A 16,863-nucleotide genomic window follows, 5' to 3' on the forward strand; every position below is an offset into this window, starting at 1 on the left:
TTCTTCTCGGGAATCACTGCATCAGATTTCAGACAAGCACTTCCCATTTTTAAATCTCCAGTTTCCAGGAACCCATTCAAGTGTGTGTGTGTGTGTGGGGGGGGGGAGGGATAATTTAAAAAAGTTTGAAACTGTGTGATGGGCTGAAAGCATCTGGGTGCAAAGACAGGTTTGCAAGGCAGAAATAACTGAAAGAAGGTCGCGGTGTGGTTTTAAGGGATTGTTTGTGAAACTGGCAAAACTGTCTACGTGCCATGCTTACAGTGCAAGTAATTGTGCAAAAATGTAAGTGCTTCCGGACAGGGACCATCTCTCTGCTGGGTTTATACTGTGTCTAGCCCAACAAGGGCCTGATCCCTTATTGTATTATCACAATACAAAATGTTAAATACACTTCATTGGGCTCAGAGAAGAGCCAGGAGAAAGATTACAAACCTGCCTTCTAGTGATAGACTGAAGAAGCTCATTCTATTTAGCTTACCAAAGAGAAGGTGAAGGGGTGACTTGACCACAGTCTGTAAGTACCTACCTGGGGAACAAATATGTAATACTGGGCTCTTCTGTCTAGCAGAGAAAGGTGTAACCCAATCCAAAGGCTGGAAATGGAATCTGGACACACTGAGATGAGAGAGAAGGTGTACATTTTGAATGGTGAGAGTAATCAATCACTGGAACAACTCACCAAGGGTCGGGGGGGAATCTCCGTCGCTGGCCATGTTTAAATCAAGAGTGGATGTTTTTCTAAAAGAGCAGCCCTAGGAATTATTTGGGGGCAGTTCGCTGGCCCGTGTTCTGTAGGAGGTCAGACTAGAGGATCATAATGGTCCCTTCTGGCCCTGGAAGCTATGAATTCCCACGTTCCAACTGACCCCCCCCCCCCTTTCTTCACTCCAATTCCTCCTTTTAAAAAGCTGCCCCTCTTACAAAGCTTTCTGACCCTGTTCGGTGCTTGCTGTAGCAGGGTAAGAATGAAATTCACCCCTGGACGGAGGGCCAGCTGCAGAGCTAGGCACCAGTGAAGTCCTATCTTGAGGACTTAGGTGGAGCATAGGCCCCTGTGTACAGGACTGACTTTGCCCTATAGCTAATGCTTCATCAGCTCTTTTGAGGAGCGATCTATGCTTGTAGACCATGACAAGGCACAATACAGTTCAGGAGAAAGGAGTGGCGAGTGAGAGGGTTATTGATGAGAAGGAGGGAGGGGATTGAAGGAGTAAAATGGGGGCGTTGAGACCTCTAAGGATTGGGGGTGGAGGGGCTGGCTGGGCAATTCCAGGTCATAAACCCACCCCCTGGGAGTGGATCTGGCTTGTTCCCCTTCTGTCTGGGACTGTATAGTCTGTATGTGATGCAGTTTTAATTGTTCCCAATTGTGGTACTAGTCCTGCAGCCCCTTAGAGCGAAAGGGGAGATGCTTCCCAAAGACGGGGCTCCCCTCTGTGAGCCCTCGGAGAGCCCCTAGACCGCCGCGGCAGCCGTGCACTCAGAACTTGGGCGGATGAGGCCTGTGATGATGATGATTATCATTCCATGGACCCGCCTGGCACCAGCGAGAGAACACGGCTCAGACAGTTCAGTCTGCTGGAAAACAGAAATGCAGCCTCCCTCTGCATGTGAAAACCATTAGGCAACAGCACAGAAGCAACTCATGAGGCAAAACCCGTGAACATTCCCCTATCAACCATGCGTGCTGGAGGAACAGTCCGCGTCTGTCCCCGCTGCCAGAGATGGGAGGAGGGGGAGGAAAGAGACACCAGCTTTGTGTCACACGCACAGGTGGCAATTTTCAAAGCCGACTGGGGGAGTGAGCTACACCCCTCTGGTTAATTTCAGAGAGAGAGAAGTGCGGCTAACTCTGAAAATAACAACCAAAGTTTGGCGGGGAGACGCAGGGCCAAAGGGGCTACACAACATCTTCCCTCCACACACGTCACAGCCTGTTTGCCAGTGTTGATCTAATGCTGGAAATGCATTACGTGAGTGTTAGGAATGGGAACATCTGTTTTAGTTAAGCCATGCTGGGAAAGGAGAAACGGGATGCCACCCTTGACCACAACCGGCCCAACTATAAGACAAGGAGATGAAGGGAAAAGTGAAAAATAGCCACTTAAACGTTCTTCCAAGCGCCACGAGCCTGCCAGATATAAATAAATAAAAGGAACAATATCTGGCTTCAGCTACTAGAGGGGCCCATGTGTTCTTGTCAGTACAATAACTCCTGGTGTGTCTCCATGGACGCAATGATTTTGTGTTCGCAGCACAGCACCCTTCAAATATCTAGACAGATAATGGACATTTAATTAGGGAACTGCCTGAAGAGATCTCTGAGCTGTTAGTAATTATCTCTGAGAAGTCATGGAGGGTGGGAAAGAGAACCAAGGACTTGAAAAGGGCAAATATAGCGCCTATCTATAAAAACGGGGAATAAGGACAGCCCAGGGAATTATAGACTAGTCACCTTATCTTCAGTACCTGGAAAGATAATGGAGCACATAATCAAACAATGTTTGTCAGCACTAGACCTGTAATAAGAAAGTCATTATGGATTTATCAAGACCAACCTAATATCCTTCTTTGACAGGGTAGCAAGCTTGTGAATGGGGGGGAAGTAGCAGATTTCATATATCTTCACCATCTTGCGTGACCGTCTCATAAACAAACTAGGGAAATATAACCTAGACGAACCTACTATAAAGGTGAGTGCATAACTAGTTGGAAAACCATACTCGGAGAGCAGTTGTCCATGGCTCACAATTGAGCCAGAAAGGTGCATTGAGTGGGGGCTCGCAGAAATCTGTCCTTGGTCCAGTTCTATTCAATATCTATTCATAAATGATTTGGATAATGGCATAGCGTGTACATTTATAAAATTTGCGGCTGATACCAAGCTGGGAGGGGTTGCAAGTGCTTTGGAGGATAGGATTAAAATTCAGAATGATCTTGACAAACTGGAGAAATGGTCTGAACTAAATAGGATGAAATCCAATATGGACAAATGCAAAGTACTTCACTTAGGAGGGAACAATCAGTTGCACACCTACAAAATGGGAAATAACTGCCTAGGACAGAGCACTGCAGAAAATGACCTAGGAGGTGTAGTGGATCACAAACTAAATAGTGGTAAACAATGTAATATCATTGCAAAAAAAAAAAAACCATCATTCTGGGATGTATTAGCAGCAGTGTTGTAAGCAAGACATGAGACAGAATTCTTCCACTCCACTCAGCACTGATAAGGCCTCAACTGGAGTATTATGTCCAGTTCTGGCTCCAAACTTCAGGAAAGATGTGGACAAACTGGAGGAAGTCTAGAGGAAAGCAACAAAAATGATTTGAGGTCTAGAAAACGTGACCTACGAGGAAAGATTGAAAAAATGGGGTTTGTTTAGGCTGGAGAAGAGAAGACTAAAGGGGGACTTGATAACAGTTTTCAAGTACATAAAAAGTTGTTTGAGGAGGAGAAATTGTTCTCCTTAGCCTCTGAGGAAAGGACAAGAAATAACATGCTTAAATTGCAGCAAGAGAGATTTTAGGTTAGACATCAGGAAAATCTTCCTACCTGTGAGCACTGGAACAAATTACCTAGGGAGGTTGTAGAATCTCTGTCAATGAAGGTTTTTAAGAACAGGTAGACAAACACCTGTCAGTGGCGATCTGGATAATACTTAATCCTGTCTCAGTGTAGGGGACTGGACTAGATGATTCTACAATGTACCCATCACCTTGGTATCTAAATATACAACCCAGGACCACTTGCACCCCAAGTGAGAATTGTACTGCTACATCCAAGCATACTCCTGAAGGGACCTGTAAACAGATGCTTTTACCAACTTGATCTAAAACTCCACATTCTGTAGAGTCAGAAAATCACTTCACTTCCTTCCTAGGGTGTGGCTTTTTGAACAAAGAAATTATCTGCACAGCATAAAAATTCATCTCAGACCTTCCCAAATTTGGGTGCTTCTAGGGTTCCTCCTCTGAAACTGCTCAGCCCCCACCCTACATCCTCTCTTCCAAGAGCCACTCCCATCTCTTGGGGGCTACAAGCCAATTACCTCAGCAGAACCCACTTAACCCATTCCTAGTAGGATCAACACCTGCTAACAGGATGGGGTGTTTCTGAAAAATACTGACTGCTGGTTATAGAGCCCAAAGAATTTTACAAACTAAAGGCCACAATGGATGGTGTGCAGCATTTTCTGCCCCACCAAAACTGCAGGGAAGGCAGGTTCAAATCACTGCCTACAGAATTTGCTGTAAATGACGCTGTTAGCCTCTCAGTGGTCTGCAAGCCCCCCACCCTTCCAAGGAAGACCTTGAGGCAGCTGCAACTGGGGAAGCTCTGAGCACCATGAAGCCCTACTGGTAAGGTACAAGGAGGGCAAGGGATTGCAGTGCATGGGTAGAGAGCTGTGTAGTGCCCAAGGCTGGCACAGCAAAGAGGCTGCAAGTCCAAGTAGAATGTCATTAGTGACATTTGCATTGGGAAACTTGCACAGAGCCGTTTTCAAGATTCCTGGCTCTAGCCCATCCTGCCAACTCCTCACCGGGAACCCCAGTTTCAAAGCAGAAGCAAGGTAGCCTTGTGCCTTAACAATGACTTTATTACAGAGAAGGTGGTATCATCATTAGCCAAATTCTGTCTATTGACCTCAGCAGGCCTCTGTAAGTGAAGGCGGAATCCAGCCCCTGTGTCTTAGTTTTTTCTGTACACAGTTTTCTTCTTTTCCCACAACGCTGCAAAAAAGACACAAATCTGAGCCAGTGTGAGTCTGGTCACACATAATCTGTAACTCTCTGTCAAAGGGTAGAGGGGGTTGAGTGTCTTGGCATGAACGCTTTTCAAATTATCCCAATTCCGATACTCAACGCATGCAAACTCCAACCGAGGAACGCGTGTGGTTCCATAGGTGCCGGAACTGGGGGTGCGGTAGCACCCCCTGGCTTGAAGTGGTTTCCATCATATCCAGGGTTTACAGTTTGGTTCAATGGCTCTCAGCACCCACACTATACACATTGTTCCAGCACCCTTGGTTGGTTCCCATTATAGCATGTACCCTCAATACAAAAATGTTACTCACACGCTAGCAGGCTCTGGCCTAGAACACATGGCTAGTGTTTGGATTTTCTGTCCCCGTTGCCTAACAGTAACTGGAATGTAATCAGACAAGAAATGATGACTTGAACGCAATTTGAGATGGGTAAGACAGTTATGAGTTCCTGGCATGGGGTTTCAAAGCTTCTTTCATCATGAGTTTTTTTTGTTTTGTTTTTTCTGAATGGTCTTAGCTTGCAAAAATCTGTTCAGCAGATTCTGTTATGTTATTGTCAAAGTCAGCCAGTCCAGTCTCTCCCATCCCATGATGACACACACTAACTTGCTTTTCTTAGGGTACTAAGCTGTTAGCGGTGCATACTGTTCCTGTCCTGAATTCCATATTGTGCAGCCAGATGTTCTCTGCACTTCCCGTTTTGATAAACATTGTTTAAATTGTGCTTTGGGGAATCGGAAAAACAAAGGCAAACTTCTATGATGCCTCTCAGCTTGAGAGAACTTGTAAATAGCTTTGGGATGTCTTCCCAATCCTGCAACTGGCTCCATCCACGTGGGCCCCTGGCTCCCTGCACAGCCCATAGCTTCTGACATGCCCACCCCAGAGGAGGTTGCTACTGTTTTACTAGCAGTACACACCAGTGCTATGCTGAAGTTGAGGACAGGAAGTGAAGAATACTGAATCCGTTGAAACCTGAGTGGGGATTTCAGGGAGGCAGCCTGTATAAACCAAATTGGCATTACAGCATGTTACCATGGTTACTGTCCCTGCTCTTACTAAAATCCCCCTGGCACTTTTCATTACCACACACAGTCCACACCTCCTTTTTCATCTCTGCCCAAAAATGGCACTGGTACAAACCAGTGCACTGTAACACCAGGCTGAGCACTGGCACAGAAAACCATTGTGCCATATATGGGACTTTCCTGGGCTCTCATGCTATCTAAGTACTGACCAGGTCTGGTGCTACTTAGCTTCTGAGATATGAGACCACAACCAGTGGTGGTCTGTGTTTTCCGCTAACCTATTCACTACAGGGTTAATAGGTAAGTTTCCTCCCAGTCAGACTCGCTAGAAAATAATGTTTATTTCTATTTTAAAATCCATCAGCTGCATGTCTCTTAAAAATTGATGAATACAAAAACAACAACAAAATTCTGGTTTCTAGTCATGGTTTCTGCAATTTTACCACAAGAAATGCTACCCATGGTTATATTGGAAATTGCAAACACTGTTACTGATGACCAAATGCTTTAAATCTGTTTTCATGATTTTAATTTTTTTTTTTGTTACCCTTTATAATTCCGTTTTTGGCTTGCAATGCATTGTAAAATATTTATACCTCGCATGTAGTCTTGCTGAAGCTAAACTGGAATTTATTATCAGTATCTTAGGGCTGGTCTATACTAGACAATTAGATCAACCCAGCAACAGCACTCGGTGGTGTGAAAAAGCCACACCTCTGAGCGATGTAGTTAAGACAGCCTAAGGGGGTATGTCTACATGACAAAATTATGTTGACCTAAGTTACGTTGGCATACGGCTGCCACACTAACTAAATCGCTTTTGCGTGTTCACACTACGCTCCTTGTGTCGGCAGTGCTCAGCCTCCCCCGGAGCGCTTGTACCGACTGTACTGTCAGCGTGGCCCACTGTGGGATGGCTTCTGAAAGCCAGTAACAGTCAATGTAGGCAACACCATGTCTACACTGACAGTGACATCGACATTGACTCTACGGCGCTCGGGGAAGTGGAGTTATTAAGTTGGCGTAGCGGGATGATTATGTCAGTGGGAGCGAAATTTTAGTGTGGACGCTTCCATAGTTAGGTCAATGTAAACTGCCTTGCGTCAACCTAACTCTGCAGTGTAGACCAGGCCTAAGTCCCCATGTGGACAGTGCTAAATTGATGTAAGAATTCTTCTGTCAATCTACTGCTTCTTGAGGAGATGATTACCTACACCAATAGGAGAACCTCTCTCCTTGGCATAGGTAACGTCTACACTGAAGCGTTACAGTCGCTGTCCCGCTGTAGTCTTTCAAGTGTATACAAGCCCTTAGTAAAAGAGCCTGGTAAGATGAAAACCTAGCTAGCCTTCTCCTGAATGTGAATGTAACTTACAGAAAGAAGGGTCTAGTTCCAAAGCCTCATCCTCTTTGTGGACCAGCCACTAAAGGGGAAGGTGACCTGCTCTGTACAAGCATGTTAAGCTAGGCTAGGCGAGTCAATAGAACTGAGGTCGATCTGGCCCTCAGGTCTTTGAAGTTGACAGGAGGCAGTCCATAGATAGGTGATGGGGAAGCAGTGTTAAATAAGGATAATGCGTCCATAAAGAAGAAGAACAGGGCCTGGAGAAGTAGAAGAGGGGCAACACAGAAATCCAATACAGAAACCACTGTGGGGAAAATAATTCACAATGAGATACAACAAGGAATTCCATTCAACTACAAACAGGGAGCAAAGCATTAACCGGTGACTTTTTAAAAATCGCTTGATTAAAATGTAGGATTAAAACCAGCAAAGATTCCGAAGGTGCGAGAGCAGAACAAAGCAGCTGAAAAATCTCGCTTGCCTTACTCATGTGAGTAGACTACCAGTGGGCCACCCTGCGTGAATAGTGGTTTGGGATTGGGCCCATGCTGTCAGTTCAAAATGCAAAAGCAAGAAGGAGCTGCATTAAAGGGGTGGTGGAATAAGCGATACAATTAGTTCTAAAATGAGGGAAGTGACACAAGGAAAATGAATTGCAGAAAGAAAGAGAAAAACAAAATTAATGACACAAAAGCAAAACACCTTCTAAACATCACCTGAATTTCAGGATAACCCAGCCACATGAATTGTACAAAGATAAGGCGTTCCCTCACACTCACCCTACCCATTATCCCTCCCAATAGATTGTTGCAAGGAATGATTAACTGGTCAAGAAATTATTTAGCACAATCATTTTAAAACAATGAACAAGCAAGTCCCACAGCTGGATTTATTTTAATGGTGTTAAAATTCTGTTTCTTAACTCTTTAAATATATAGGAGCAAAACACCACCAGGTACCTCCAAAGCCTCTTCCCAAACACTGATACATACTTAGGACCTGATCCTGCATCACTGAATTGCAGCAGAACTGGGTCTCTAGTGAGTTCTGTATTCACTCCACCCATTTGAGGTGTCTAGCTGTGGTTTCTTAGTTTGTCTCCTTAAATTATTGCTCTTGTTCACATTTGGTTGTGCTGAATTACTAAGTGCAAATTCTTAAATGGTTGGGCTGGAGTCGAGGAGGCAAGAGATTTCTCTGTCGCTCCAGTTTCTACATGGCAGCTTGGCAAATTCTCTAACCAAATACACAGAAACCGCTCTAACGCCATCTCTCAGACTGACAGTGTTTTCCCCAAACAGTAGGTTGTTGTTGTTACTAAAATGCTCTATGCCAGCAGCAGACAAAAAGCCAAAGTTAGACGTCAGAATAAAAAGCCAACGAACACTTAAGATATAGGGGTAATTTGTCTGAAACATCTGGAAGAAGAGTAGCAAACTGTGTAGTCCACTGTAGGGCATTGCTTTAAACAAAACAGACATGACAGTGACACCGCACTAATATCTTAGCTCATTGGCGTCAATCACGTACTACATAATCCCTACCTTGTTCAATGTATTAACTGGGACATGTTTTCCTTCTGTACCTCATGCAGTTTTGTCCTTTCAATAGACTGAGTTCATTTTGTTTTTAATTAATTTTATTCCTGCACCTCAACTTGTGCGCTCGTTTTTTTTAATTAAAAAAAAAAGTCTTTCTTTGGGGAAAAAAAAGGAAACCAGAACCTCACGTTTAGGTGGCGATACGGATACTTATTTGAGTGAAATTCAGGTTTTTCATGACTAACGTAGGGACGTTTTGGTTTTGTGGGCTAGCTGCTTTTGTACAAAGAGAGTGTTTTGCTACCGCTGCTTTGTTTTAATTGGATTTCATTTTTCATTACCTGTCAAGCATGACTTGAATCTTGGATAGGAATTTCTTATGTTTATATGTTGAAATAGAAATAAATAAATTCTATTAATGACTCGGAGACCTACTGAAACTTACCAAGTCATGCAAATAACTGAGTTAGGAAAAACAAAAAATATATGTGCCTGCATCTTAAAAATACATTTATACTGACAGGGTTTGCTTAGATTTGTTAGGCAACATAAAAATAGGGGTTGCTGACACATCCCCCTATAATAAGCAGGGTTAAATGAGTAATACAGGTCCCAAAACTGCAAAGATTTAACGCACGTCAGTAACTCTACCCGCCTAAGCCGTCTCATTGAAGCTAATGGAATTACTGAAATGTGCATGTCGGCAGGTTTGGGCCCATAGATTGTAAGAGCAACAACAAGACCTTGCTGCAGCATTCTGATAGTGGTATCACCCAAGAATTATGGATTACCGAAGGACAAATACATGAGTTTCTACTGAACATGTTTAGTCTTGAGAAAAGGAGATCTGATAACGGTCTTCAAATATGCTGAGGGCTGTTTATAAAGAGGACTGGGAACAATTGTTCTCCATGTCCACTGAAAGTAGGACAAGAAGCAATGGGCTTTATTTGCAGCACGGGAGATTTAGGTCAGATATTAGGAAAAACTTTCTAACAATAAGGGTAGTGAAACTCTGAAATAACCTTCCAACGGAGGTTGTGAAATCCCTGTCACTGGAAGCTTTTAAGAACCAACTGGACAAACACTTGTCAGGGATGGCCTAGGTTTTCTGCCTCAGTGCAGGGGGCTGGACTTGATGACTTTTCATGTTCCCTTCCAGACCGACATTTCTATGGACAAGATTCTAATCCCTGTATTTAAAAAAAGAGTCACGAAGATACTGCAGAGGTGTCAGAAACAGTAAATATTCACAGGGGAAAGAAAACAAGTCTCTGATCTCAACTGAAATCTAAATCAGGATTATCTGTCTCACCAAAAAGATCTAAGATCCCAAACAAAAAGTTTGCATAAATCCACAACCAATGGGAGAAGAACACTTTAAGATAGTATCAGAATTCCTCTCAATTGGGGTGAACATACAAAACGACCAGGGTTGCCACTTGAAAACTCTTGCATTTAAAGTACCTTTTTACGTTAAGGACTGAAGATGATCAATTTACACAATAGCCTTTCCTCTTACGTTTGTTTAGACATTTTATATGAGATGTCTTCAAGTTATTTGCCTTATAGGGTGACTAACTTTGATTTGATGTTGCTATTAAGTGGATCAGGAGACTGCTTTCATCTAGGTGTGCATACTCTATTTCTGGCAGTACTTGTTTTCCTTGGTGAGTCTTTGGATGTGGCATTTCTTCCGTATTCATGGTAACCGTTCCCTCAGTGTTCGCAATTCTGAATAAGAAAAGGCCGTGTCTGTTATGTTGGCCAAAAGAGGTTTTATCATAAGCATTCCTATCCTAGGCTCTGATTCTACACTTTTGCACACACGTAATCACATTGACTTCAGTGGGACTGTTAATATGTGCAGAACTGCTAAATTGAAGACTTCACCACAAAGGTTATATAATTCCTTCAGGGTTCATAGTTGCTGATCGGTACTGCTTTCATAAAGGTTGATGGAGCTGCATTTTGTGTTTAAAAATTATTTATACAACTTTTTTCTTACTACAAAATATCACTGCAAGCCATTACATGAGAATAGGAAGCAGAATATTTAAGTCCAACTGCCTTATCTGTCAATAGTCGATAAAGGAAGTCGATAAAGGAAGTTACAACCTAAGTTGTAACTCTACACCTTAGGTTGTAGAGTTTCCCTCCTATCTTGCGGGGTGTAAAGATGGGGGGCTAAATGCACCCCTGGAGTAATTGAACTCTTATAGCTCTTATCATACAGTTATGACACCCATAATTACATCCTCACACTTTCTCCTTGTTAGAAGGTCAAATAGGCTAGCAATCTTCCTACACTGTATCTTTCTGTATTTCATATCCAAGTGCATTTCCAAAGGAGGGGCACAACTTCACCACAACTTATGCCAAGAGACCAAGTATTTAAAAACACATACTTTGATCCCCAACAGAGCCTTTACTGTGCATCCTAAATGATCCACTTCCTGCCAAAGATCCCTTTGCAAATTCAGATATCGCTCAAATTTGTGAATTCCAAAGATCACTCTTCTTGTGAACCATTCGCCTTAATAGGGCTGTAAACAAATAATTTCACATAAATTAAAATAGGAAAAATCCTGCTGCTAATAATATTACCTTGAGGTTTCAATGTGCTTGCTCCAGTAGAATGTATAACATGCTTTGAGTATTTAAGTTAGATGATGTCCAGTAGCTCTTGTATATATTAAAGGCCCATCCTAATTGTTCAGGGTGCTTTTACCACCCAACACCGCTGAACAATAATTAGCTGTCTTAAGCACTCACTCGCAAAGTTAGTAATACCCATAAAGCCGCCACAATAACCCCAACTCGGTTTAGAAAGCTTGAACTGACGTTCCAGTGACACTTTTAATCTTCATCACTGTCTTCAGAAGCCTTTTAAAGATCCTTATGAGAAGAGGCCAATTTTATACACCACTTATTTTGTCCAAAGCAACATTACATTTGCAGAACCTCCATCACAAATGTCTAACTCTGCCTATTGTGCAGTTCGCGCAACCAGTAAATCAATAAAAATTAATCTTGCCCAGTTGAGGGATTTCTGCAAAATTCACTCTCTACTTTATTTTAAGAAATAAATGTAAAAACTTAGCAAGATGTACAACTTCAAGGAACGTGTTTTTATATCCTAGGGCCAGAGTATGTTTCTACAATTTAAATCTCCCAGTAAAAGAAACACTTAATACTCTAATTTTGGTGTAGGAAAATACTTAAAACACACACCTCCACTTCTAGATGAAAAGCTGTCGTTCTCTCCGAAGCTACGCTAGGTCTGTCCCCTTGATCCACATTATAAAGTTTTCAAAGGTGTTTGTGATTTTTTTTTTTAATTCTTAAAAAAAGTACAAAAAGGTGACTGACTTACAGCTTGTATAGGTCCCAAATACTGCACGCTTTCCGGGATTGCCAGTAGAATTATGCAAAACAATGGCTTTTTAAAACTTCACAGATTTAAAAATTATTGTTAAGCAACATTAACACTAAAGCTGATATTTACCTTATTGCAATATCAATAGGATGTGGATAAACTGAAACTTTCTTCCTGCACAGGGAAATATCATTTAGGTGTCTGTTTCCTTTTCAACAAAACCTATGAGAGGGTTTTGTCCCCTGAAGAACAGAAAAGTTATTCCCTAAAAAGTTTTATCTATGTAGGACAACTACTGATCTGAACTCACTCATGAAAAGAAAAAATAACAATTCCCACAGCTCCTCTTCAACCTGTTTAAAAGGCTGGACTAGCAGGTTTATTTAACGGACCGAACCGTTCTAGAGATCAGCATGATTCTTAAACTTGACTTGGTCATTAACGTCATGGAATCAAAAGCCAGTTAGAAACGTACTAATCACCTTGCATTGCTGCTACTTCTCTCTAGAAGTTTTGATCAAACATTTGAATTTGTGTATCTGCCCCTGACACAGCCAGTGCTCGAATCGTGGCCACGGGGTTCCATCTAGAGATAGGGCCTTCACTCCGTAACTTCCACTGGGGTTCTCTGAAACCCACTGTACCACACGGCCTGTTATTTTTCTCTAACATACCAGAGAACACCTTAAAAGCTTGGCGTAACCATAACACTGTTATTCAGGATCCTGGTCGAAGCCTACGGTCTTGAGCTTGCAAATATTTGCAAAGTCTGCACACCACTTAAAATGCAAAAAGTTGAGCACATGCAGAAGACTTTGCAAAGATCTAAGCCCACAGTCGCAAGGCAGTTGCTTGATTCTGTCAACACTTATGAATGTGAGTAAGTTTATGCGTGTTAGCCCTGGTTGTGGGTGTCATCAGCAAAGTTACACATATAACATAGGACGCGAAGGGGCCTCCTCGGTCATCAAATCCAGTGTCCTGCTCCTGCTGGCAGCCCTGTTACTTACACACAAGTAACATAATTCACATGAGCTGTCCCACTGAAGCCATTGTGTGAAGTTACATGCAGCATTGGACCGCCTTCATTTACAGATGCTGGAGTTGTTTCCTTTTGCTTTCTCCACCCGGCCACTGTATCATTCTTAGTTAAATCACACGCTTCACTAAGTACAGTTCTGCACACCTTCAAATTCTTGCACACCTAGTACGAAGCAATCTTCCCTTGATTTTTCCATATTTGCCTCTGCTGTCATACGTATGATCTGTGTGCCAGCATAAATCACAGCAAGTTCTATTACAAAACCCCCCCTGCAAGACAAGGAAAACTACTGCTGGAAAGAAAAGTTTACTAACACCGCCAGAGCACCTCCAATTCTTCAAGGTGAGATTTCAGGACCCGGCTCACTTGGAAAGATCCCAGCCCCGCTGTGGGGGGAGGAAGGGGGTTGCTAACGTTCACAGCTTTAAAAGAAAATTATTCCACCGTGGAAGGAATGCTTATGCCTCGTGCAATCTAGCTCTCAGCCCTGGCCTTCAGTGCTAGGCCAGTGCCAACCGCAGCTTTGGTGGCAAATGAGATCAGTGGTACCCCCCGCGTTTCTCTTCCTTTGACCACAAAGCAAGGCTGCCCGGCGGAGGCTAGCGCCTGCTGGGGCAAGAGGAGGGGGAGACCTGCCTTTCACACACCTCCCCACTACCACCCCGCAATGCCGGGGGGTGCCAGCAGCTCCCCGAGCCCAGCCACCTCCCGGCACGCAGGGAGCAGAGCGGGGAGTTTGTTTCATGAGCCGGAGGCGGCTCGTGCACGGGTGGGGGACCCCCCCCCAGGACCCTCCCCGTGCGCCCCCTCCCCGTGCGCCCAGGGCGCAGCCGGACTTACAGAGCGGTGGCTGCCGGCGGGACGCCGCTGGCCGGGCGCTGCTCCAGCCCCCGCGAGGAGCAGTTCACCAGGCAGGAGCCCGGGGCCCTGCCGCCGGCGCAGGAACAGCTGGGGCCGCAGGGCTGGCAGCTCGGGGCGAGGGGGCCCCTGGCCGCGGCCAGCCCCCCGCACAGGAGGCAGCAGAGCAGGCACCAGCCCGAGACGGGGACGCCATGTTTGCGCTGTGATCCAGTGTGTCCATTTCCAAACGGCATCGCTCACTGCGGGCAGGGCATGGCCCCGGCCCGCCGATCCCCCCGGCCCGGACAGCCCCGGGCCCGGGACGCGCTGGGCTCAGCACCGGCCGGCCCGCTGCATGGCCCCTGCCTGGGCTCAGCGGCCCCGACGCATCGCGCTCCTCCGGCCAGGGCTCGGGCTGCGCGCTGTGTCCTGCCCGCCGCTGCAGCGCTGGCCTGGGACGCGGCTAGGGCTCCTCCTCCCGCCGCCCGGGCCGCCGCGCCAGCATCCTCCTCCGCCCTGACAGCTGGAGCCCAGCGCCCCGCGGCTCTGCCCGGGGCCCGCCGCCAGCTCCCCGCTCCGCTCCGCCCCGCTCCGCCCTCCGCCCGGCGTGGGGAAGGGAAGCCAGGCCCTCGGCGGCCAGGGCTGCTCCGAGCCCCTGCTGGCCCCTCTGCCCCCGCAGCAGCCGCCCCCGCCGGCCCCTCGCCGGCGGGAGCTCACAGCCGAGCACGCCCGGGAAGTTTCCTTCTCCTCCGCCAGGGAAGAGGGAGAAAGAGGCAGCTCTGCCCGGCGGGGCTGTGCCCCCCCAGATCCCGTCTCTCCTGTGGGCTGCACAAACCCACCCAGGCCTTGCAGACCTAGACAGACAGACACACACACACACACACTCCCCTATAGCCCCTGAAAGCAAGCCGGCTGGGAGCCAGACGCCCTGGAGCCTACCCTCTTAGGGTGTGATAGTGCAGCCCATCACCTTGGCCTCTGAACGCTTACCATCTAACATAGATTGGCGAGAGCCGGGGCCTAGAAGAAGAACCTGTGGCCCTTCTCCCTTTTTAGAACGGCCAGACTGGGTCAGACCAAAGGTCCATCCAGGAGTCCTGTCTACTGACAGTGGCCAATGCCAGGTGCCCCAGAGGGAGTGAACCTAACAGGTAATGATCCAGTGATCTCTCTCCTGCCATCCATCTCCACCCTCTGACAAACAGAGGCTAGGGACACCATTCCCTTTTCCTGGTGTAGATACACTGGTCGGGTAGATGGGGAGGGCTTGGGCTGGCTAAAAGCCCAAAACTTCCGTTTTTACCCCAAGTGCACAACTGACTGGACCCACCCACGAACAGACGCACCCTCGGATTTGCAAGGTATTTGGCAGCTGACTTCCTGGAGCTGATGTCCATTCTAAAGGGCACCTACAGCTCTCTCCTGCAAAACTCCCGCTGACTTCAGCTGGGATGCTTGGATAGCATGTGTCATAGCTCTGCAACTTATTAGGCATTTCAGACCTCGTTGTCTGGAAGCAGGGCTCAGGCACTGCATGGACGTGGTGAAATGGAAGGGCGTTCCCTTGCTCAACGCTATGTCTGAAATACCGATGACAAAAGAATCCAGAGGTTTGAACACAATTTATGTGTTGCTGCTCATTAACGTAGCAGATAGAAACAGTGGGGGACTGGCTGGCCCAGGGTATTAACAACTAAATAGACTTCTCAGCCTTGGGTCACTGGTTCAAATTCAGCCCAAGTCAGTTGGAACTGAGCCCTATCAGCATCTGATGATTGTACAATGGCCTGTGGGACTCACGCCAGTTCCTAGTGGCGCTAAGGGTCTCCATTTAAAAAACAACAACAAACCCCATCGAATAGTGCTAATTATCCCCATGAAGGCAGTTGCTGCACAAAGCCAAGGAAACCGAACTAACGCCGTATCTCTAGAATCAGCTTGCCAGAAAAAGGGTTGACGCACCTATTTTGTTGCTTTCCAGGACTGTCAGCGCCAGCCCAATTCAAAGCACACCTGGGGGTGGAAAAATCATAGATCACATCCTTCTAGTGCCCTAATGTTAATGTGGGGTTTTAGGCCTAACCTTTTGTGTGGTGGTAAACAAAGAGGAAGTCTTAGGTGTCGGAGTCCGGCAGAATATAAGAAAGCCTGCATAACGCAGAGAAAGAAACTCTAGCTACTGGAACAGCTCTTCATGTTCCGTGCCAGAGCGCTCACTCTGGAAACTGGATTCCTTATTCCCGGTCCAGTCCAGCAGGGATTTCTCACTGTAAACATAACAAATGTGTATGTTTGTTGTAGTCTGTGGGAGAGGTTAGCACGTGGCCCTAGCTCACAACCTGAGGAAGCCTGCCTGACCCAGGAAAAGAAAGAGGAGACTTGGCAAGTATCTGTGGCATCTTCCACAGGGGCACAAGGCTTCGGAACACAAGTTGCATGTGCAGACGTGATGGGGCAGCAGGGAGGGCAGACAGCAGCCTCTGTGGGAAGTGCAGGAAGGGAACTGCAGAATCAGATGGACCTAAGGAGGTTGGAGGTGAAGAGGTCTCATAGACTTTTAAGACCAGAAAGGACCATCGGGATCATCTAGCCTGACCTCCTGCACATTGCAGGCGGCAGAACCACACCCACCCACTCCTGTAATAGGCTCCTAACTCTGGCTGAGTTACTGACGTCCTCAAATCTTGATTTAAATACTTCAAGTTTCAGAGAATCCACCATTTACACTAGTTTAAACCAGCAAGTGACTTGTGCCCAACGCTGAGAGGAAGGTGAAAAACTCCCAGGGTCTCTGCCAATCTGACCTGGGGGGGAAATTCCTTCCCAACCCCAAATGGCAATCAGTTGGACTCTGAGCATGTCGGCCCATGAGCCACACACCTGGGAAAGAATTCCCTGTAGTAACTCAGAGCCCTC

At 46.0% G+C, this 16,863-nt stretch overlaps 1 protein-coding gene across 4 annotated transcripts in view; it reads right to left on the minus strand.

Moving 5' to 3' along the window:
• The window catches only part of PKD1 (polycystin 1, transient receptor potential channel interacting), a 136,648-nt gene extending 120,154 nt beyond the window's left edge, over positions 1-16,494 (minus strand). For all 4 annotated transcript variants that reach the window (XM_065560259.1, XM_008164784.4, XM_065560258.1 and 1 more), the window contains exon 1: positions 13,948-16,494. In XM_065560259.1, coding sequence (XP_065416331.1) covers positions 13,948-14,201 — 254 coding nt within the window. In that variant the 5' untranslated portion in view covers positions 14,202-16,494. The remainder of the gene's footprint in view (positions 1-13,947) is intronic.
• Positions 16,495-16,863: the final 369 nt, after the last annotated feature.

The sequence above is a fragment of the Chrysemys picta genome, chromosome 10, assembly GCF_011386835.1.
Source record: "Chrysemys picta bellii isolate R12L10 chromosome 10, ASM1138683v2, whole genome shotgun sequence".
Lineage (NCBI taxonomy): Eukaryota > Metazoa > Chordata > Testudines > Emydidae > Chrysemys > Chrysemys picta.